Consider the following 23,963-nt stretch of genomic DNA (forward strand, 5'->3'; position numbering starts at 1 on the left):
CATAGGGGCCTGCCTCTGTAAACCAGACCACAAAGGAGCTCAGCCACTGTAGCTCCTGAGGTCAGCTAGCTCCCAACTACACAGAACCAGAGTATTTCCCAAATGCTCCCATGGGAGAGTTGCCCCTTCTCTTTGGGGCAGAGTGAACCAACTGGGAGAGAAAGGCCAAGAGAGTTATAGCAACTGAAGTCCAACTGCTTTATAAACACAGAGGCAGCTGAAGTTGCCCTGCCCCAGCCCCAATATCCTCCTGTGCACTGATTGATTTAGATGCTGGTAATGCTTCCTACCAGTGACAGGGAACTTCCAGTCTATCTGTCAATGGATCATCTTTTGATTTCCCCTCTCTAATTTCCCCTGCTCAGGTAATCTATGAACACATATTGAATGACATACTTAATAAACATTTTATCAATATTTTTCAATAGTTTTGGCTTTTAAAAGACTGTGGCCAGGCACAGTGGTCCACGCCTGTAATCCCAGCACTTTGGGAGGTTGAGGCTGGCGGATCGTTTGAGACCAGACTGACAACACAGGGAGACCCTGTCTCTACAAAAATTATCCGGGTGTGGTGGCATGCACTGGTAGTTCCAGTTGCTCAGGAGGTGAATGTGGAAGAATCATTTGAGCCCTGGAGGCAGAGGATGCAGTGACTAGCCAAGATTGCGCCACAACACTCCAGCCTGGGCGACAGAGTGAGATCTGTCTCAAAAACAAAATGAGCGAACAAACAAACAAACAAAAAAGATTGTACCTTCCACTTGACTCAGTCAATTTAATGAAACCTAGAAAACATCTATTGAGTCCCTGCCAAATGCCACACACTGTGTAGCATAAATATGGTCTTCTGGTATTAGCCAACCAGCCAAAGCTACTGGATCTTTTCTCTTAGAGGAAAGGGAATATAGATGCTTGTTAGATCAAAAGGAGCACATATAAATGTTTACAATGTTTTTTCTAATTTCCAAATGTTTTTCTGAGTAGCTAAGTGACTGTTCACCCAGAGTTTTAGATATTTCCCTTCTCCTATTGACAGCATTAATTAGAGCCAACACACTAAAATTCTAAAAAGTCATGGAAACCTCTGAAGGGCCATTTATCTTCCCACATCTCTCCCATATTGCCCCATCTCGCAAAGGCATGCAATTAGTAAAGAGAAGAACTGGGTGAAAGGGTTGGATGGATTGTTCAAATCCATCACTATGACTGAAAAACAACTCAAACTAGCCAATGGATTGTTTCTCCTCCCTAAAGGAAGGTATCATGCTCACTCAACTCTCCCGTCCTGGATTCCTGGTTCTTCCATTATTCTTTTGTTTAAAAAAAAAAAGTCCTAACATCTGATATTTCTTTCTTTTTTTTTTTTTTTTTTGAGACTGAATCTTGCTGTTACTAGGCTGGAGTACAGTGGTATGATCTCAACTCACTGCAACCTCTGCCTCCTGGGTTTAAGCGATTCTCCTTCCTCAGCCTTCTGAGTAGCTGGGATTACAGGCACATGCCACCACGCCTGGCTAATTTTTGTAGTTTTAGTAGATACGGGGTTTCACCATGTTGGTCAGGGTGGTCTCGAACTCCTGACCTGGTGATCTGCCCGCCTTGGCCTCCCAAAGTGCTGGGATTACAGGCATGAGCCACCGCGCCCGACTAACATCTGATATTTCTAAGAATTCTATTTTGTATATTATTTAACTAGGTTCTAGAAGACCACCCACAGTTTTTCACTAGATCCTAAACTCACAATACTTTTTTTTGTTTTTTTTAATTTCATATCACCTTACATTTTCTTATCACCAAACTGACAGAACTATTCAAAACACACACACACACACACACACACACAGCAAAACCAAGAATTAGATATGTATCTAATTCCTAAAATATTTAGATTCAGAGTCTACTCTCAATTTCAACTTCTTAGCCAAGCCACTAAAGAGAAATTTGTAATTTTGTTTCTCCTATCCACTCACCAACTATAGTAAATGATGCATATAAAGCTACTAAAATTTGGAGCAGGCCTCCACTTTCTTTGCATTATTCCTGACTGCCAGAAAAACAGCTTTTACTCTTTCCTCCTGCTTCCAGGCCTCTATCAGATTAGTGGTGGCAGCATAAAGTAATTTCTAAAGGTACTTCCATTTTCACTTTGCAATTGCTTGGAAGCATATATTGCTTAATAAGCAGGGAAACTGAGGCTGGTATTTCTGCTTAGAAAGAAATGAGACTGACAAAATTAAAGCAATCTAAAATTCTTTATCTTACATGCAACATTTTTCTATTAATTTATGAGATATCGTATGGCTTGATAATAGTGATTTTAAAAAAAGAATATATGTAGCTTCATTGGGTATGTATAAATCTTTTGTTCTGAAATGCCATGAATAAGGAACATGGCAAAAAAAAAGGCAGCACGTCCCAGAGTCTAACCATATCATTGTCAGCATGAGGGGCAGTGGGATCTTAGGGGACTCATTATATTTCCACATTTTATTTTCTAGAAAGAAAGAAAAGAAGGAAAGAAGGAAAGAAAGAAGGAGAGAAAGAGAGAGAGAGAGAAAGAGAAAGAAAGAAAGAGAAAGAGAGAAAGAGAAAGAAAAGAGAGAGAGAAAAGAAGGAAGAAAGGCATGAGCCATGACATTTTTAAAAAATCCCTACCTATACCTAATCAGAATCTACAGGAGATAGGATAAATAAAAGAAAATTGTAGATAATAGAATCATAAATATTTTAGGGACTTCTGCAAATCACTTTGCATATGCATTTTTAAAAATCTCAAATGTATTATTTATACTTACACAATACGTATTAAATATTGAAAAGGATTTCGAAAGAGACTTTCATGTATTAAAAAAATTCATCATTGGGCTTTGAAGATAATGTTTATTTAATAAAAACATCCAAGTGTTTCTTTGCCCAAAGCATTTTAAAGTAGTGAAGAGAAAGTGGGTCTTCCCATGAGCATATTTGTAGGGACAGTAAGCTACAAGGGGGGAGTTTGCAAAAATTTTCTTAGAGTCATCAATTTAAACCCATCTGGAGAAGCAATCAGTAATTCTATAATAAAACACTGGCTTTACAACATAACACTATAATACCCCATGTGGGATCCATTTTTATAATGTGCTTACCCTATATTTAATATGTCTCAATACATAGTATTATTCAAGGCCAAATTTGAATACATGCTAATTGTTTCACATGAAAAGAGGCAGACAGGGATGTCTATCTGTATCTATCTAAACAGATAGATGATATAGATTATAGTTATAGGTATGGGTGATATAGATACGAATGCAGATATAGATACATACCAACTTAAAAATGTAAATAAGTTTAAGGTGGGAATAGACAAATTAATAAAGATTAATTTCACAAGCAGGATGTTGTACTACCTTCCGCCTCTCCTATTATGTCGAATCCAGGGTAAATTATTGGTCAGTCAGATAGATGTCCTAAGCTAGCCTTTTGGGTGAACAAGGCTGTGTCAGAGAGAGTTACTCCCTCCAATCCTGGGACCCAGCAGCAGTAAAAATGATCTGTGGTGCTGCTTCCCGTGACACTGGCTCATGAGTTTTGCCTTCGACCCTCTAGTCTTAGCTGCAAGCTCTATTCATATCAACCACATCTTTTCTGAGCCCTACAAGAACCACAACCTGGAAAGCCTGCCCAGATACACCCTTGACTGCTGCCAACAACTACCACAACTCTAACCACAAACCAACCCTTTGGTACAGCGCTGCTTCATACCAAATACAAGTTAACCTACATCTCTTTTTCTTTTTACAAGTTAATCTATATCTAATCAGTTTCTTTCCCCTGAATCCAACAATCTTTTCAACTTTACTGCTTCTGTTAATGGCATTGTTTGCTTGTAATGGTATGAAATTTGCAAATATAATATGTTCTTATATTTAAAAAAAAAAAAACCAAAAGATAAAATTGTACCAATTAATCAAAGTAAATCTTGTAAGACCACTCCATTCCCACATCCTTCCATCCCCATTCCCCAGAGGGAAACAGCATTAATCTAGTGTTGTTCTTTTCCGGCACTTAGGCTTTTTCCTGCTGTTAACAAAAATCAGATGGCATTATATATATACCATGCCATTATATATATAATATTATATATTGTCTCTATATATATAGATACATACCAACTTAAAAATGTAAATAATGCCATTATATATAATATTATATATATAATAGCATTATATATATAATATATATAGTGGCATTATATATATAATATATATAGTGGCATTATATATATAATGGCATTATATATATTATATATATATCAGATGACTATATATAGTCATCTGATTTTTATATATATGTGTGTATATATATATACACACATATAGCTTTACAACTTGCTCTTTTCACTTACAACTTATCATTCAGGTCAGTTTATCTAGATTTACCTCATTTTCATATTATTTGATTGTATGAACATATAGTAGTCTACTTAACCACGACCTTACTGATGGTATTATAGTTTCTCAACACTGTGTTATCACGAACAAAGATGCAGTAAATATCTCTGACATATAACTTTAAGTACTCTTGCCCTCATTTCTTTATAAGACAAATTTTTAGAAGTGAAATTGTTGAATCATAGGGGATCCTCTAATAAATGCTGCCAAATTATTGCAACCAATTTTGGACTTTGCTTTTTTTATTTTAACTTTTTCCGTGGTAGACTCAAACCCAGCCAATCAAAGACTATGGAAATTTCCTTTGTAATATCATCCTGCAATTTATTCCTGACCTGATATCCCCTTGGCTATATTTTTAAGTCTTTTTTAGACCCTAACATTCTTGGACACTGACTTTAGCTTCGGAACTGGTTTTTATATATCCTTTCTACACATTATTGCCATAGTAATCTTCTCAAACCTTGCCTTATGCATATCACACCTTTGTAATTTTCCATGAGTCCCTAATTGCCTAAAAAATGAACCTTAACTATGCTTCAAGATCCCTCACAATCAGGCTACAATCCTTCTCATTTTGTCCTAAAATTTAAGAGAGAATGAGAGAGAGAGATTTACCATGAGCCTCGCATTCTTAGGCACTTGCACATGCCTTAAATATTTAATCCTTATATCAGTTTCAGAGTTTAATGATATTTTTATTACCATAAAAATATAGAAACTGATGGATTTGGGGAAGAAACTTGCTTCCCATCACACAGCTGTAGCATCTAGAGCTGTGGTTTGTACAGTATATCTGACTGCTAAGGTCATGTACTTAACTATCAAGCCATATTTCAACTCAATTTAGCAAATATTTATTCAACATATACTACATGCAAATTACTTTATTAAGTGCTACAGAGGATTAAAAATGTGAAACGGATGGCACACAATTGACACTTAATAATGATGCCTGCTTCCCCAGCAGCAGCTCCTTCCAGGTAGCTATACTTTATGCCATGTGACTGCCTCTGTCAATAGCTGGTGAAAATAATGGTAAGCACCTGTTCTCGTCGACTGCAGTGTAACAGACACCCCAAAACTCAGCGGCTTAAAACAATGACAGTATTTATGCTGCTCCAACTCTGCAATTTAGCTAAGGCTCAGAGAGAACATCTTGTCTCTGCTTCACTCAGCATCAGCTGGGGACATGAAAAGGATAGGACTAGGAATCATCTGAAATCTTACTCACTTGTCTGGAGGTTGGTGCTTGCTGTCAGCTGGATCCTCAACAGGGGCTATCACCAGAAACACCTTACAAAGTGACCCCATGTAGTCTTTCCTCTTCCTCAGGGCCTAGGTTCCAAGGGCTAGCTTCTCTGAAGGGCCAGGAGGAAACTGTTTGCCTTTTAGATCTTAGCCTTGAAAAGCACATAGCATAGCATCACTTCCACTAGTATTTACAGGCCCATCCAGATCCAAAAGGAGAAATGTAGACCCCACCTCATGATGGAGGGCTGCCAATGTTACATGGGGGGATGAGCATGTGAGCCAGTGGGGCCATTTTTGGAATACAATCTGCCACAGCACCTACAGACATGCCAATGACCTTTCAGAGAAAGATAATCCAATAACCAAATTCTTTTTCAAATGATATGACTTAAGAACAACTTACAGAATAAAACAGCTACTGGAGACTAATCTGGAAGGACAAAATGCAGAAAGAGAAGAAAGTAGCCATGATGAAGCATGTGTTCACTGAAGTTATGAGCCAAACGGAAGTCAGGAATAAGATGCCTTGCTCACCTTTAAGTCCCCAACAGAGCACAGTGCCAAATGCATGGTAAGTGCTCACAGTTGTCATATGAAGAAATTCATGAATGCTGGAAAGAGGGAAAACAAAGGGAAGGGTAAGTTTGGAAAGGGAAGATGAGATTCTACAGACATATGTTAACTTTGAGAATCCAGTTGTAGCTCCTCACTGACGTGTCTAACAAGCAGTTAGAGATGCAGATCTGTAGCTCAGAAGAGAGAGCAAGCATTAGGGACAGGGCTTAGGAAGCCATGAACAAGGGAAGCTTTGGCTTTGAATAAGATTACCAAAGAATCTTGTATTAATCCATTTTCACATGCTATAAAGAACAACTGGAGTCTGGGCAATTTATAAAGGAAAAAGATTTAACTGACTCACAGTTCCACATGGCTGAGGAGGCCTCAGGGACCTTACAATTGTGGCAGAAAGTGAAGAGGAAGCAAGGCACATCTTACATGGCGACAAGAGGTGAGGGGGACTGCCAAACACTTTTAAACCATCAGACCTCATGAAAACTTACTATCAGGAGAACAGCAAGAGGGGACCACCCCCATGATCCAATCATCTCCCACCAGGTCCCTCCCTTGACACATGGGGATGACAATTCGAGATGAGATTTGGGTGGGACACAGAGCCAAACCATATCAAATCTACATTATTCAGGTGGAATAATGAAGTGGTTAACATTATAGACTTTGAATCTGAGAACCTGGATTTAGTGTCTCTAATAGCTGCTTCACCACTTACTGTGAGTTTTCTTAGGTTTAGTTGTTTAATATCTCTGTACCTCAGTATCCTGTTATAACATTGTTAAAGTAATGAAACTACCTCACAGGGCTGTGTATTAAGGGGTATAATGCCTGCAAAGTGCTTAGAACACAGTCTGCATAGAGTAAGAAATCAGGGCACATTTGTTATCATAACTGTTATCGGTTTTTAAAAAATATCTAAAGTTTAGGAATGAACAGAGGAAGAGCCAGAGAATACTAGGCAGGAAGTTCTTACGCAACCTTGCACAATATTCCTTATAAAAGTTTGAAGTTACATTCATTCCTGAGTTGCCTAACATCAAACAATTGTTGATCTATTAATAAAGAGGGGGTGGCATGGAGAAGAATGTGTTCTATATCAATCTCTCTCAAAGTCCTGCTCTTTGGGGTGCATAGTAATTTCTGTTGTGTCAAAAAAAGTGTGTGCTGTACTCAAATAAATTTGAGAAATGCTGGATTACACAAAATTAAGTAGATGTTTCCTTAGAGCCTATACTAAATGCATATACTAATATGTCCCATGGCTTGCTAAGGAGGGGCTATAGAATGCATTATTTCCAAAACTCCTCTTAGTTTTTTATGGGATCATTCTGTTAAACTGACATTCTGTGGGACACAATTTCTCAAAGCTAATCAAGGTTAGTGTTAAGCTTACTACGGAAGACTCTCTCGGGAAACTTCTTAAAAACACATATTACTGAACCTGGCCAGGCACGGTGGTTCACACCTGTAATTTCACAACTGTGGAAAGCCAAGGCGGGTGGATAACTTGAAGCCAGGAGTTCGAGACCAGCCTGGTCAACATGGCGAAATTTTGTCTCTACTACAAATACAAAAATTAGCCGGGCATGGTGATGCACGCCTGTAATCTCAGCTACTCGGGAAGCTGTAGCATGAGAATCACTTGAACCCGGGAGGTGGAGGTTGCAGTAAGCTGAGATCATCCCACTGCACTCCAGCCTGGCTGACAGAGGGAGACTGTCTCAAAAATAACAACGACAACAAAAAACACACATTACTGAAACTACCAACACAGATTCTGATTCAGAAAGTCTAGAGTGAGGTTAAGGTACCTGTACTTTTATTTTTATTTATGTATTTGTTTGCATGTTTGTTTTAGAGACAGGCTCTCGCTATGTTGCCCAGGCTGGTCGCAAACTCCTGGGCTCAAGCAATCTTCCCGCCTTTACCTCCTGAGTGGCTGGGACTATAGGCACCTGCCACCACTCCTAGCCAGGAATCTGTATGTTTAAAAAGTTCCTCAGTATGCTCTTGCCTCTGGCAACCTAGAAGAGGAATTTGCCCACAAGCCCTCTTTCCGTTTCCAACCTGTTCTCAGAAAAGCAGCTCTACAAGAACGATAACAAATCCAATAACATATCCCGGTTGATTTCCCAGATATTCATCAAACCAGCACAGCATGGAAGTTACTTATATACCTATTATACTTTCAGAACCCTTCAGACAGTCAACATGGATGAAGGCTAATAATTTGATTACCATAAAATATAATTAGGAAAAAATAGTTGTAGGCTTTACATATAAAGAAATTTGAACTACAGCCCCACAGAATTAGTGACAATCTGAATTTCCAACAGAACTTTGAGGCAGAGTCAGATTCGAATATTTTTTAAAACTTGCTTAGAATTAATACCTAATAAAATGAGGATAGTTGTGTTCTCAGTATTATCTGTTTAAAATTTAATCTAAGAATAGACTCTGAGATTTTCTTGAAGAGCAGTTAGTGCTGAGCATATACTGACCTAAGAACAGATATACTTCTAAATCTAATTTAGGAGAACGATTTTGGAAATAAGACAATTTTTTTCTTGTGAACATTCTATCTAGGAAGAATTCAGCAGAATGAATATTCATCATTTAACATATTTCTATTTTTATAGTCTGCTTCAAAATTTTTATAGTAAAAATAAGATAAAAGTATAGAATCACTTCCAGATTTCTCTACACACTCAAGCAATTATTCATTTTATATGTCTGGCAGGATGGGTTTTGATTGTGGTCACCCTCTTTGTCTCTTCCATTACCCCTGGTACTGAGAGGGTGGGAGTGAGGATAAATTAGCCAAGAGAGGCCACCCACACTGAGCTCTTCCAGACAAACAAACAAACAAACAAACAAAAACATTAAAGAGTCAGAAAAACTAAATATAACAGATGCTCCTAGATTGCATTCTATAAAGAATATTATTGGGATAATTAACTAACTTGAATGGAGTTTGTAAATTTAATGTTAGTGTCAATGACAATTTCCTGATTTTGATTCTTGTGTATCGGTTATCTGAAAAATGCCCTTCTTGGAAGGGTTACACATTATTCAAGAGTGATGGGCTCTCTCTTCACAATGTACTCTCAAGTAGTTCCAGGAAAAAAAATGTTTTTTGTGCTATTCTTGCAGCTTTTGACATTTGAAGTTATTTTAAAATTAACGTTATCTTTAGCATTTTAAAAAGAAAAAGTTGATTTTATGGCCTGTGAGTTTATCATTGATTTTCTCAGATTCTCTTGGTAAACTATATCATCTGCAAATAGTTTTATTTCTTCTTTTCCATTTCCTATGAATCAATTTTTTCTTTTTTAATTGTGTTGGTTATAATCTCTAGGAAGAAAATGTTCAATAGATGGAGAGAGAGTAAGCATCCTTACCTTTTTCTAATCTCAGTGGAAATACCTCTAATATTTTCTGATTAAACATAACACCAGCTTTAGGACTGAGGTATCGAAAAATATGCATTATCATTTCTCAGCCTTATGGCTAAGATCAAGTGTAGAAAATATGCCTCAATTTCTATTTTCTTGAGTGTTTTTATCAGGAATAGGAATTGAGTTTTGTTAAAAGCCCCCCCCCCTTTTTTTTTTTTTTTTTTGCCCAGTGTGGTGGCTTATGCCTGTAATCCCAGCACTTCAGGAAGCTGAGGCAGGAGAATTGCTTGAGACCAGGAGTTTACGACCAACCTAGGCAACATAGTGAGGCCCCATTTCTAAAAAATCAAAATAGAAATATTAACCAGATAGAGTGGTACATGCTTGTAGTCCTACCTGCTTGGAAGACTGAGGCAGAAGAATTGCTTGAGCCCAGGAGGTTGAGGCTGCAGTGAGCTATGATTGCACCACTGCACTCCAGCCTGGGTGACAGTGAGACCCTGTCTCCAAAAAAATTTGTTTAATAAAATTAAAAGAATTTTAAAAAGGTTTTTCCCCATCTGAGGATAGTATATGATTATTCTTCTTATATCTACTAATATAGTATTTAAATTAATAGATTTCCTCATATTGAATCATCCCTGCATTCCAGAAATAAATCCTACTTGGTCATGGTATATTTTCTTAATGTGGTGTTTGGATTCTGTTTTCTAAAATTTACTCTAGCATTTTTGCATTGATATTGGATAATTGCTTGTAATCTTATTTACACATTAGAAGCATTTTCCTCCACACCATTTTTAGGAGAACAGTTTCCACGAAAGGGAGCTTCGTGATAACAGAAGGGATAAAGAGACAATCTAACACAGAAATAGACCTGACTTAGGGCCACATAAATTAAGGGGAGGTTGCTGACCCCTCCCTTATTGACTAGGTGACCTTAGAGAAGTTATTCCTCCTCTTCTGCCCTCAATTTTCTTGCCTATCAATTAGAAGAACCTACCTCAAAAGATTGTGTGAGAATAAAATGACAAGATGTCTGTACAGACTTCAGTACAATGCCTGACACAATGTAAGCTCACGTAAACACTGGTATACCGTATTTTATTAAAAAGAACTATTTTTCTTCTACTGCCTCTCACATTATAATAATGTGGCATAAAGACATATGTGGACAGATGTCATAGTTTCATCAGGAGGCAGATAGTCCCCAATACCATTTTGTCATGATTACCAGACCACAGAGGAGTTTAGGCAGCTAATCTAGGGAGCTAGGTTTGTATTTTTTCTCTTCTTTTATAGTTACTCCATTCCAGACTAGAAGTTTGAATTTGTAATTTTATTTAATTAATTAATTTTATTTATTATTTTTGAGATGGAGTCTCACTCTGTTGTCCAGGCTGGAGTGCAATAGCGTGATCTTGGCTCACTGCAACCTCTGCCTCCCAGGTTAAAGCGATTCTCCTCCCTCAGGCTCCTGAGTAGCTGGGACTACAGGCGCCTGCCATCACGCCCAGCTAATTTTTAGCTGTATTTTTAGTAGAGATGGGGTTTGAATTTAAACAGTGAGCTTTTCATGGTTATTGAGTAGGAGTAGGAGGAGGGGGGAACTGTAAAGGAATGAACAAGGAAGAGAAAACTTCTTGAACCCCTCGTACATGCCAGGAACTAATTTAGGTATATCTGCAGTTATTATGTGAGGAAAGCTGGAAGGTTGCATCAAGATTGTAGAACTCAAGAACCACCTTGACAGGTGAATGAGTATGGGCATTGTCTCTCTATCTAACAGTTGAGATCAACTTTTGTTCTTTTCTTCTCACTCATAACCTCTTCAAATAGAATAAAGAGATGTATTTTCTCTGGGTTGGGCTCTCAGTTCTTCTGGCCCTAAGTGCTCTGAACATCAGGAAATCACTCTGTACAGGGTGTCAGCTGGGCTTCTAGGACTCCTATGTGTGGAGGAGTTAAGGAGAGTGAACATTTATCGATACATTTATTCCACAACATTTTTATTATGAATGTGTTTATTCTGCAACTCTTTATTAAGATTGCAGAGGTGGAAATGCTGTCTACCACTCTAAGACTGATAGACCTAGAACATTGTAGGAATGCCCTGGAAAAAGAAATTGGCCTGAAGATGTTGGCATTTGTGCGGAACCTAGAAAGTCAGAGTTAGAAAGCAAAGCAAAGCAAAACTTGTGGGAGACAGCACAGTACATGTATTAAGGAACAGACTCACACAGATCTAGGTCTGCATTTTGTCTTCCTATCTTTCTTACTATTGACTTTGGACAAGTTCTTTATTTTTCTCAGCTTTAATTGTATTTCTGTAAATTTAGGGAAAAGTACCTTATAGGGTTATAGTGAAGGTTAATGGAGATAATGTAGATAAAACACTTAGCACAGTGCCTGGCTTATAACTGCTCAAATATAATGGCCATTATTATTATCTGGTCTTTAGCAGTGTTCACTTCTTGCCTCCGTCAACAATCTTTTCCTTAGACTTTAAGCTTCTGCTTTTTTTTCTTTAAAGACTGTTTTTTGGTTCACAGCAAAATTGAGATGAAGGTACAGAGATTTCTCATATATCCCCATCCTCACACAAACGTGACCTCTCCCCTTATTAACATCCCCACCAGGGTGGTATATGTGTTACAGCTGGTGAACTGGTGAACCTATATTGATGCATTGCCATCACACAAAATCCATAGTTTACATTGGTATTGTACATTCTATGGGTTTAGACAAATATATAATAACCTGTATCCACTATTACAGTATCTTACAGAGTATTTTCACTGCCCTAAAAATCTTCTGTGAAGCTTTTTTTAAAAAACAGCTTTTATTGAAATATAATTCACAGACCATATAATTCACCTATTTAAAGTTTGCAATTCAATGGTTTTTAATGTATTCAAAGAGTCATCCAGAATCTAACTTTAGAACATTTTCCTCACTCTCAAAAGAAAATCCACACCCATTAGCAGCACTCTCTATTACTCTTTCATCTCTTCCCTACATCCACTTCCAGGCAACCACAAATCTATTTTCTGTCTCTATAGATTTAACTATTCTGAACAGTTCATATAAATGTAATCATGTAATATATGATCTTTTGTGACTACCTTCTTGCATTTAGCATGTTTTCAAAGTTCATCCATGTTGAAGCATTGTCAGTACTTTATTCCTTTGTATTGCTGAATAATATTCCATTGTATAGATAAATCATGCTTTATCCATTCACCTTTTGAAAGACATCTGAGTTGTTTCCATTTTTTGCTATTACAAATAACGACATCATGAACATTTACGTATGAGTTTTTGTGAGAACATATGTTTTCATTTCTTTGGGGTATATATGTAGGAGTGGAATTTCTGGATTTTATGGCAGCCCTGTTAACCTTTAGAGGAACTGGCAGATTGTGATTCAAAGAGGCATTTTGTATTTCCACAAACACCCTATGAGTGCTCCAATTTCTCCATTCTCTCCAATACTTGTTACAATCTGTCTTTTTTATTATAGCCATCCTAGTGGGTATGCAATGGTATCATATTGTGGTATTGATGTGCCTTTCCCAAATGGCTAAAGATGTTCAGCATATCTCCTTTGGAGCAATGTCTACTCAAATCCTTTGATTATTTTCATTTTTTTTATTAGACAGTGTCTCGCTCTGTTGCCCAGGCTGGAGCACAGTAGCATGATCAGAGCTCACTGCAGCTCCTAACTCCTGGGCTCAAGCCATCCTCCTGCCTCAGCCTCGAAGTAGCTGGGAACACAGGCACATGGCACCATGCCTGGCTAATTTTTTAAAATCTTTGGTACAGACAGGATCTCTCTATGTTGCCTGGGCTGGTCTTGAAATCCTGGGCTCAAGTGATCCTCCTGCCTCAGCCTCCCAAAGTGTTGGGATTACAGGAGTGAGCCACCATGCTTTGCCAAGTATTTTGAATTTTAAGAGTTTTACACATACTCTAGCTACAAATCCCTTATCAGATATATAATTTACAAACATTTTCTCCTGCTCTGTGGGCTCTCATTTCATTTTTTTGATGGTATTGCTTATAGCACAAAAGTTTTTAAAGCTTCTTTTAAGTATAACTTATGGAAGTTTATATTTCAGCAGTTATCTCCTAAATAGTACACTTTCAATGGAAGACTTGGCCTTGTTCTTCACGGACAAAAACCATGTATATAAACTCAGTATGTAAAAAACTCAGTAATGTAAAAATCCTCTAATTGTAACCTTCCCATCACATAGCTGTTGACCTTCATTGGCATCTACCCTTACCTGCTTTCACTACCCATGCTCTTGAGATAAAAAGAGCTTATTCTAGTCAAGACCGACACTCCAGCTGGATTCTTGACCTCATCCTCTCTCTATTCTCCCAGGACATTCCTCTGTCACTTAATTTCTCTGTTTCCTAGATCTTTAACATCTCTCTCAGCCTATGAGACAGTTTGCCTTGCTCCCTCCCATTTTGGGAAAAAAAAAAAAAAAAAACTTGCCTTGATCTGCATCCTCCAAATATACATCTCTAATCTTGTTCTCTACCCTGCACTTCACTTGGATGCCCTACAGATATATTTCAATTCAACATGTCCAGAATTAAATTCCCCTCCTCACCCCACATCTGTTCTACTTTCAATATTTCCGTTCATAGATAATGGCACCATCATCCATCACTTACCCAAATCAAACCCTCTCTCCCCTGTACCCACCTTCTAGAATCAATAAATCATGTTGGCTTGATGCATTGTACCTCCCAGGTATATCATACAGTCTGCATCTCACTATTGTACACAAATGCCTTTAGTTTAGTTTCTTAGCATCTCTCCCCTGAATTATTGTATAGACCTCTAACTTATCTTTCTACCTCCAATTCTGCCACCATTAAGGTTCATTCTCCTTAATATACCAAGGGCAATATAAACAAAACCTGTTATGTTTTAGCATTTGAATAGGAGATGGTGATTGTCACCTTATTAGGTAATGTACATCACTGGTTATGTGACTTTTGATAACTCTCTAATTATTCCTCTTCAGTCTCTGGCTCCTCATTTGTTAAATAAAAAAATGACAGCACTTAGTCTTAGAGACATTGTGAGAATCAAGTGGGACAATATTTGGCATACTAGGTGTACAACAAATGGGAGCCCTTACTTACATGATAGTGGGACCAGGTCATCTCCTGGGGCTCCCCTGTGTCTACAGAGAATATTAGATATGTCAGCTGCAGGAAGCCAGACTTAAAGTCAGGATCTCTTTGGGAAGCTCTTGAGAACAAGGACACTGGTTTCTTTCCCTATAATATAGGATTTGTGCCGGGCACAGTGGCTCATGCCTGTAATCCCAGCACTTTGGAAGGTCGAGGTGGGTGGATTACAAGGTCAGGAGTTCGAGACCAGCCTGGCCAATACGGTGAAACTCCGTCTCTACTAAAAATACAAAAAAATTAGCCAGGCATGGTGGCACATGCCTGTAATCCCACCTACTCAGGAGGCTGATGCAGGAGAATTGCTTGAATCCAGGAGGTGGAGGTTGCAGTGAGCCAAGATCACGCCACTGCACTCCAGCCTGGGTGACAGAGCGAGACTCCGTCTCAAAAAAAAAAAAAAAAAAAAAAACCATGGGATTTGTAAAAAGTAGAAGAAATAATAAAGACAAAGTACCTAACAGAGTGGCTGGTAAATAAAAAGCAGGGGATGAAAAATAGAAAATAAGCAGCAACATGCCCAAGAAGAAATAACTATGCTAAGAAACTGGTTCCTCTTTTGGTTTAAGCATTGTCCATTACTTGTTAGCCAGATTTGTCTATTCTAGATAAAAGTGTGCTTTTGTTGTTAGTGGTGCTGGTGGTGGCGAAGTTCTGTTGTTTTACAGGGAAGATAGCAGTGAAATAACAGGGTGATCCAGGACGTCTGTTTTTCAACTTGAGCAGCAGTTAGTTTCCCCAGATGTTCAACATCTGTGTCCAACAAATGAAGTTCTGTTGACCTTGAGTTTTCAGAGGTCAATTCAGCTTTCCAATCATGGTACCTCTCTTTTCTTGCTGTGTGCAGGCTGGCACTGATCCCAGTTTATCCGTTGAGATTCAGCAGAAGATCCTGATGGAGGAGGAGGATACCCAGAGAGAGGTGCCCAAGGAAGATGGAGTTGGTGATGTGCAACATTTCGGTGAGAACTTTATTGTCAGAGGTTTTCAGTACATATTTACAAGTTCTTACTCCATCATACATATTGGGAATGAGCTGGCATTTTCAAGCATAAACCCAGGAGTCCAGCAATCACTGGGGAAGAGAGCCTGAGGCTGGCAATCCTTGTCCAGAACTTTGGTCACCTGCTTGTTCACAGGTCACCATATCTTACTTCACTGAAGACATATGCTGAGGTTTTATTTAGTCTAGATGCTGAAGGATGGGAAGACCCAAGCAGCTGGTGTGGAGGTCTTTCCCAGTGACTCCTCAGTCATTCAGAAATCAAAGCCTGCACAAGAAAGGGTGGGATGGGATGTATAGAGAAAGACACCAAGCCTTTAGACTCTAGCAGAGTAGCTGATACTGACATATCTGAGGAGGGAGGAGGCTCCAGCACAACTACTCCCAATTCACAGGGTTTGTGGTTCTGGTTGAAATCTTTGCAAAGGGTTTCCCTGGCACTCAAACAGAATAAATAGGCTTATAAAGTGTATATACTCCTCATTATTTTTTATTATGCCTCAGACAATCAAGTAACCAGAAGGCTGAGGGATAAGCTTGGTTACCTAGTTTCAGCCAATCTCATCAGTATTTCCTTCTGACCAGCTGACCAGCTCTGTACTGCAAAGTCTTCTTGTATTAAGGGAGTGCGATTCCAAACCAGATTTCATTTTTCATTTACTCATTGTGCTAAGTTCTAGACACAAGAAGTTAAAATAGAAAAACCTGTGTTACGGCTCTCCAGAGAAACAGAACCAATAGAACACACATACACACACACCCGCACACACACACACACAAACACACACCACACACACAGAGAGAGAGAGAGAGAGAGACAAAGAGAGATTTTAAGCAATTGTCTTACTCAGTTGCTCTATTGTGGGGGCTGGCTGGGAATTCTGCAATCTGTAGGGAGTGTTTATCTTGAGCAGACACGGAAAATAAAACAGAAACATTGCAATATGACGATGTGAAATACTTTGATATCTAACCAAAACCAGTCATGGAATTGGAGAAAGCTTTCTGGAGAGGGTGATTTCTGAAGTGACTATTGCTAGGTGAATTGTGATTATGAGGAAAGAGATACATGAATGTGACTCATGTGAATAACTGCAGGCAGTTTACTGCGACTGGAATGCTCCCTCCTTGCAGGAAGAGGAGGAAGGAAATGACAAGCTATTAGGTGGGAAAATAACCTGGAGAAACCAAATGACATTTTTTTTTTGTTTATTTGTTTTTGTGCTAATCTGAGGATTCCAGATTTATTTTATCCTAAAGGCTTTGAGAAGTTATTGAAGAATTCTAAGCATTGGAGTGATGAGATTAGAGTTTTGGTAAAGACCAATTTATGTATTATTCAACAAATATTTAATAGTGTCTGTCATGTATGAAGTTCTGAGAGACGCACTGGAGACATGACAATGAACAAGACAGAAAGATCCCGGTCCTCATACAGCTTAGAATTGTGTGCAGGAGATTAGGGGAAAAAAAGACTAATAAAAGAACTTAAAATTTTAAGTACTGTTATTGAGGCTTCATTTAGGAGCCTATTACAATTCCAATATCCTCCCATCCCATCTCACCTGGCCATCACATCCTGCCATAAGTGGAAGCTTTAAATACTGAATATTACTCAGCAACTGCCCTATACCCCATCCCCTCTCATGGCCAAATGCACAGTCTTGGATTTGATACTTCCAGACCCTCTTTCCAAAATGTGGATCTTAGCTTTTTCTTTAGGCTCTGCATCTTCCATTTCCTTGGGAGAGCCTTACTTACTGCACACCCAATGTCCCTTTAGCCCTGGGCCTAATGAGGTTCCATCTCCCCTTGACTTATTCCTGGCTCTCTCTAAAAGTGGGGAAATACCAGGTAGTAAATGAAGGCAAGGGGATGAAAAGTACTACTGACAGATGTTTAAGAGGTAAAAATTATACGATTTGGCAATGGATTGGTAATAGGCGTTGAGGAAGAATTGAGGGACTGAAGAAGTTTTCCAGATATGGGAGTTGGATGACTGGATCTAAGAGGGTATCCTTTACTTAACTGTAGACTACAATTAAGAAGGAGGGCTGAGGGGTGCACGTGAGGGAAGGTGATAATGATGTAATGATTAGGACATGTTACGTCTGCTGTGCCCAAAGGATACCCCTGTGTAGGTAGACAGTATGCAACCCTCACCTTCCCCCGTGTACATTCCTAAACCTTCCTTCTTTCATGTACTGAGGATTGTGGAAGTTGGAATGAAAAACAAAGGACTGATATTTCCAGTAGGATCAAAGCATTCAACAAAGTAATTGAGAATCTATCATAAAATGCTAATAGCCTATGAGAGATAAAACTTTCTTTTGAGAACTAATTACCAGTGAATTATTCATCAAGGGTAAGGGTGCCCCCCCGCCACCCGCCACTAGGGATCCTTCAAAATTGCCTGTGTAAGGAATTTTCCACCTGGATAGTCACTTTGATAACTTCTGCAGGACAAAACTAGCTTTTGCAACAGGAAAACAATAAACCACATCAGAGCTTGTCTTGATTACATTGCTCATCAATGCTCAGCAGACTAGAGGAGTAAAAAGCATAAGTGCTTTGGTGCTCTGACCCCCTCAAACAGCACTCCAATTATTGAGGGATCTCACACCTTATCTGGGATTTTTGTTGAGGAAACAGAGGAAGAGCCCCAGAAAGCTCTGCCAACAGGCTTGGGGTGTGGGGAGAAAAATACTCCCTTTAGACATATACAGTCATGCACTGCATAGTGTTTCAATCAGTGAGGGACCACATGCACAACAGTGGCCCTGCAAGATTATAATGGAGCGGAAAAATGTCTTATCATCTGGTGACAGTGGTATGGTAGCACAACACCTTACCTTTTCTGTGTTGAGATGTTTAGATACACAAATATTTACCATTATATTACAGTTGCCTATAGTATTCAGTACAGTAGCATGCTATATAGGCTTGTAGCCTAGGAATAGGCTATGCCATTCTTATGGCTATGCCATATAGACTGGGTGTGTAATAGACTATGCCACCTAGGTTTGTGTAAGTGGACTCTATGATGTTTGCACAATGACAAAATTACCTAACAACGCATTTCTCAGAACATAGCCCTAGCCTCAAGCAATGCCCGACTGTATATGAAACTTTCCTCTTGTGAATTGATGGGTTGCTAAGCCTTTTATAAAGCTAACTTTAATATTAACATTGAAGATACAGTGAATCCATATACCCATGTTAAAGTTCTGGAGTTTTGTTTTGTTTTGTTTAGATAAAGTCTCACTCTATTGCCTAGGCTGGAATGCAGTGATGGAATCGTAGCTCACTGCAGCCTTGAATTCTTGGGCTCAAGTGATCCTCCTGCCTCAGTCTCCAGAGTAGGTAAGATTATAGGCCCAAGACACCATGCCTGGATAACTGAAAAAGATTTTTTTAGAGAAGGGGTTTTGCTATGTTGTCTAGGCTGGTCTCAAACTCCTGGGCTCAAATGATCCTTCCACCTTGGCCTCCCAAAGCGCTGGGATTCCAGGCATGAGCCACTGTGCCAGGCCAAAGTTCTGAAAATTCTTATGTCAATCTTGTAAATATAATACTAATACCTTAGGAATCAACCTCTGGAAATCATCAATAAGAGAATGACTTTTAAATAGAGCTTCTTTTGTTTTCCATTTGAACAGCACAGCAAGTGAATTTTGATCATCTTCTTTAGGAATATTTGTAACTCAGAAATTCTTGGTTCTTGTCATTATACAAAATAGACACTTGCACATGTATTTTATAGCAGTGCAATTCACAATTGCAAAGATGTGGAACCATCCTAAGTGCCTATCAACTAATGAGTGAATAACGAAAATGTGGTATAGATACACCATGGAATACTATTCAGCCATTAAAAGACAGGAAATAATGTCTTTTCCAGCAACTTATATGGAGCTGGAGGCCATTATTCTTTTTTTTTTTTTTTTTTGAGACGGAGTCTTGCTCTGTCACCCAGGCTAGAGTGCCGTGGCGCGATCTCGGCTCACTGCAAGCTCCGCCTCCCGGGTTCATGCCATTCTCCTGCCTCAGCCTCCCAAGTAGCTGGGACTACAGGCGCCCGCCACCACACCCGGCTAATTTTTTGTATTTTTAGTAGAGACGGGGTTTCACCATGTTAGCCAGGATGGTCTCAATCTCCTGACCTCATGATCCACCCACCTCGGCCTCCCAAAGTGCTAGGATTACAGGCGTAAGCCACCGCGCCCAGCCGCTGGAGGCCATTATTCTAAGTGAAATAACAGGGGTGGAAAACTGAAAACCGTATGTTCTCACTTATAAGTGGGAGTTAAGCTATGGGTACACAAAGGTATACAGAGTGACATAATGGACTTTAGAAACTCAAAGGGAGAAGGTGGGGGGGGGGCAGGGCTAGGGATAAAAAACTACACATTAGGTAAATGTACACTACTTGCATGATGGGTGCACTAAAATATCAAAGTTCATCACTATATAATTCATTCGTGTAATAAAAAACTACTTGTACCTAAAAAGCTGTTGAAATTTTTAAAAATTTAAAAAGAAATTCTTGGTTTCTGAGGATAGTCATAAATTCAAATGAGACTGAAATAACCATACTAAGATGAAGCAGGAGGACCACTTGACCCCAGGAGCTTAAGACCAGCCTGGGCAACGTAGCAAGACCCCATCTCTACAAAAAAATTTTAAAATCTGGGTGTGGTGGCATGCACTTGTAGTCCTAGTTACTTGGGAGGCTGAGGCATGAGGATGGCTTGAGTCCAGGTTTCAAGTTACAATGATCTATGATTACCTCACTATACTCCAGCCTGGACAACAGAACAAGACCTTGTCTTTAAAGTAAATACATAAATAAATAAATAAACTATACTAGTCATAACATCAGTATCTGTATCTCAGAAATAAATGCTTCAAGCAACCATTTAGAATTTACTGAGCACTAACATAAATCTCCAGTCAGAGTTGAGTGCTATAAAATAATGTTTTTGGCCAGACGTGGTGGCTCATGCCTGTAATCCCAGCACTTTGGGAGGCTGAGGTGGGTGGATCACGAGGTCAGGAGATCGAGACCATCCTGGCTAACACGATGAAACCCCGTCTCTACTAAAAATACAAAAAATTAGCCAGGTGTGGTGGTGGTGACCTGTAGTGCCAGCTACTCGGGAGGCTGAGGCAGGAGAATGGCATGAACCTGGGAGGCGGAGCTTGCAGTGAGCCGAGATCGCGCCACTGCACTCCAGCATGGGTGACAGAGCGAGACTCCGTCTAAAAAAAAAAAAAAAAAAAAGTTTTTACTAGTGTTCTTTGCGATTCTCCTGAGAGAAGCAATGACATTGTCTCCATCAAGTGGAACATTAAAAATGGTCCAGCAAGTAGCTCTGAGCCCCTGCAGACACAGCCAGTTAACTGGAATGTTGTCACTGAATTTCTAGTCCATCAGTGACCCAACAGCCAAAAGGGGCCTGTTCATGTATATTTCTGTGAGCATTTTAGGATCTGTGACTACAGAGTAATCATAACTCTGAAAAAGAAAAAGGGCAGTCAGGAGTGGACGGAGAGGTTTAATATCTTAATTGTGGCCCTAATGAATACACAGTTCTCAGTTGAGCAGCCTCAACTTGCAACTGACACCTTAATACAGGAAGTAGAGTGGGGCTTTATTAGAGTCTTCAAATGTTGTGGCTGGAGCTCATATTTCTTTTTCACCCTATGCCTATATAATCATGTTGTTCCACTTCCTACATAGCCGCTGGCTCTTCCTGTTGTCCCGCAGCAAGGAGCCAGTGCAAGTTTAGAGTAAGGAAATGACATAATTAAAATGGTATTCCATGCGAAGCCTAAAATTCAAAGCTCCATCTTTCCCCTTTCCTCAAATCTGGCTCCAGCACCCTAGATCTTATCTCCCACTCCCTCCCTCCCCAGCTCAGGCTGCTGTATTACTCACTCTTTCCCAAACCTGCCTTGGCTTTACTGTCCTCCTACATTGCTCATGGTCTTTCCTCTGCCTAGAAGCCCCCCAACCTTTTTTTTTTTTTTCAATATGAAACTCACATATGTTGTCTTCCCTGGTGGACTCATTGGACACAAATACCCCTTCACCTGAACTCTTCTGTATCATTGTTTTTTAGTATATATTACATTATCATATTACAGTTATATGCCAGGCAGTATAAAACAGAGTAGGTGCTTCGTAAATATGCCTTTAACATTCCTCATGTTCTGAATCCTAGCCCCTGATCTCAGTTGTCAGAATTCTCCCGTGTGCTGAAGTCTGTGTATATCCGACACATAAATTTGGATATCTATCCAAATTGGATAGATGCCCAAGGTGGCATTCTCCCTCTCTCTCTCACTCTCTCTCTCTATATATATATAAAATAAATATTATATATATATAATTATGTTATATGTAAAGATCATATGTGATACACATTATATATTATATATACATAAATTAATATTATTCATAAAGATTATATATTATAATAATCCTTATGTATAATTATCTTTATACATAATATAATTATATTTATGTATAACATTATGGACAAATTTGAAATCAAGGTATGGTATAACTGGAAGGATGATGAAAGTCAGATGAAAGGAAAAACAAAGAAAACCAATAGAGAGAAGAGAAGCTGAGTTCTCTTCAGTATCAAGGAATAGTGCTGATAAGGTGTTGGTTTTTTTTGTCCATGATAAGCAGATAAGATACAGAGAAACTCCTTGTTTTAAGCCCACTATGCAGGCAAAGTAGACCAATTCAGGGTCTTCAAGTGATAAGAAAAGTGAGCCAGATAACACAGCTGGGATAGGTTAATCTAAAAGACACACACACACACACACACACCATCCTTTTCCTGCCTGATTACAATACAGACTCACAGAAAACATTGGGGGTAGGGCGGAAAGAGAACATTTAATGCAGAAATTAATCAGATGTTCCAAATAGATTTACATTTTTCTCATAATTAGAGAACCTACCTTGTAATTGTTTAAAGATAAAGCAGCACATGGGGATAATCATTAAACTTGAGGAGACAAAAATTAGGTATTTGCCTTTTTATGCTCCTACGAGGTTAAAGTGATTTTCACTTTAGTTTTGGTTAACGTTCTCGTATTAATTTGATTAATATGTTATTTATACTTTATATATTTAAATATATATTAGAGAATGTATAGTAAAAACCAAATATTCAATAAGACTATTGGAATAAAAATACATCAACATTTTAAAAAGGAGAGGAAAGCAAAGTCTTTACTACCGTTACACAAAAATTTAATGGTAAGCTTGACTCTGGGCTTCCTGGCAACAAGGATACAAAGAGAAACACTGGGTTACATAGTTTCCCTTAACAACAGTTGCAGATCCGACGTGAAAATAGATGAAGATGCCTTTTCTAAGAAATGAAAGTACATTCATTTTTTTAGAGAGAAAATTTATCTAAGTACTAAATTCTAAAAAGAGTGTGTAAATTGGAACTGAACTTATACAGGACAGTCAGTGTACAACTCAATGGTCAACATCATTATCAATAGTTCCAGAAAGGCAAATGTGGTTGGAAGCTACTCTGCTGGGTATTCTTTCTGTGCTATCTATCCTCTGTGCAAGGAATGCTACCTACATTAACACACTGGCTCATAAAATATGAGTTCAGCCAGGCGCCGGTGGCTCACACCTGTAATCCCAGCACTTTGGGAGGCCGAGGTGGGTGGATCAACTGAGGTCCAGAGTTCAAGACCAGCCTGACCAACATGGTGAAACCCCATCTCTTCTAAAAATACAAAATTAGCCAGGCTTGGTGGTGCATGCCTGTAATCCCAGCTACTCCAGAGGCTGAGGCAAGAGAATCGCTTGAACCCAGGAGGCAGAGGTTGTGGTGAGCCAAGATCGTGCCATTGCACTCCAGCCTGGGCAACAAGAGCAAGACTCCATCTCCAAAAAAAATAGTTGTTACTTTTCAGAATAGAAGTTTGCTTCTCAATGAAGATAAATAATGCACTCAAATTACTCGGCTATTGTATTAGTCTGTTCTCACACTCCTAGAAAGAAATACCTGAGACTGGGTAACTTATAAAGGAAAGAGG

General features: G+C 38.9%; 1 protein-coding gene across 14 annotated transcripts in view; it reads left to right on the forward strand.

Annotated features, from left to right (window-relative positions):
• PHLDB2 (pleckstrin homology like domain family B member 2) overlaps positions 1-23,963 on the forward strand; it is a 240,953-nt gene that overhangs the window by 95,094 nt on the left and 121,896 nt on the right. For 13 of the 14 annotated variants that reach the window (XM_063661609.1, XM_063661610.1, XM_063661613.1 and 10 more), the window contains exon 1: positions 15,738-15,837. In XM_063661609.1, the coding sequence (XP_063517679.1) occupies positions 15,771-15,837 (67 nt within the window). In that variant the 5' untranslated portion in view covers positions 15,738-15,770. Of the gene's footprint in view, positions 1-15,722; positions 15,838-23,963 lie in introns of those variants that run through there. The other variant, XM_054480718.2, reaches the window with a different exon arrangement.

The sequence above is a fragment of the Pongo pygmaeus genome, chromosome 2 (assembly GCF_028885625.2).
Source record: "Pongo pygmaeus isolate AG05252 chromosome 2, NHGRI_mPonPyg2-v2.0_pri, whole genome shotgun sequence".
In the NCBI taxonomy this organism is placed as follows: Eukaryota; Metazoa; Chordata; class Mammalia; order Primates; family Hominidae; genus Pongo; species Pongo pygmaeus.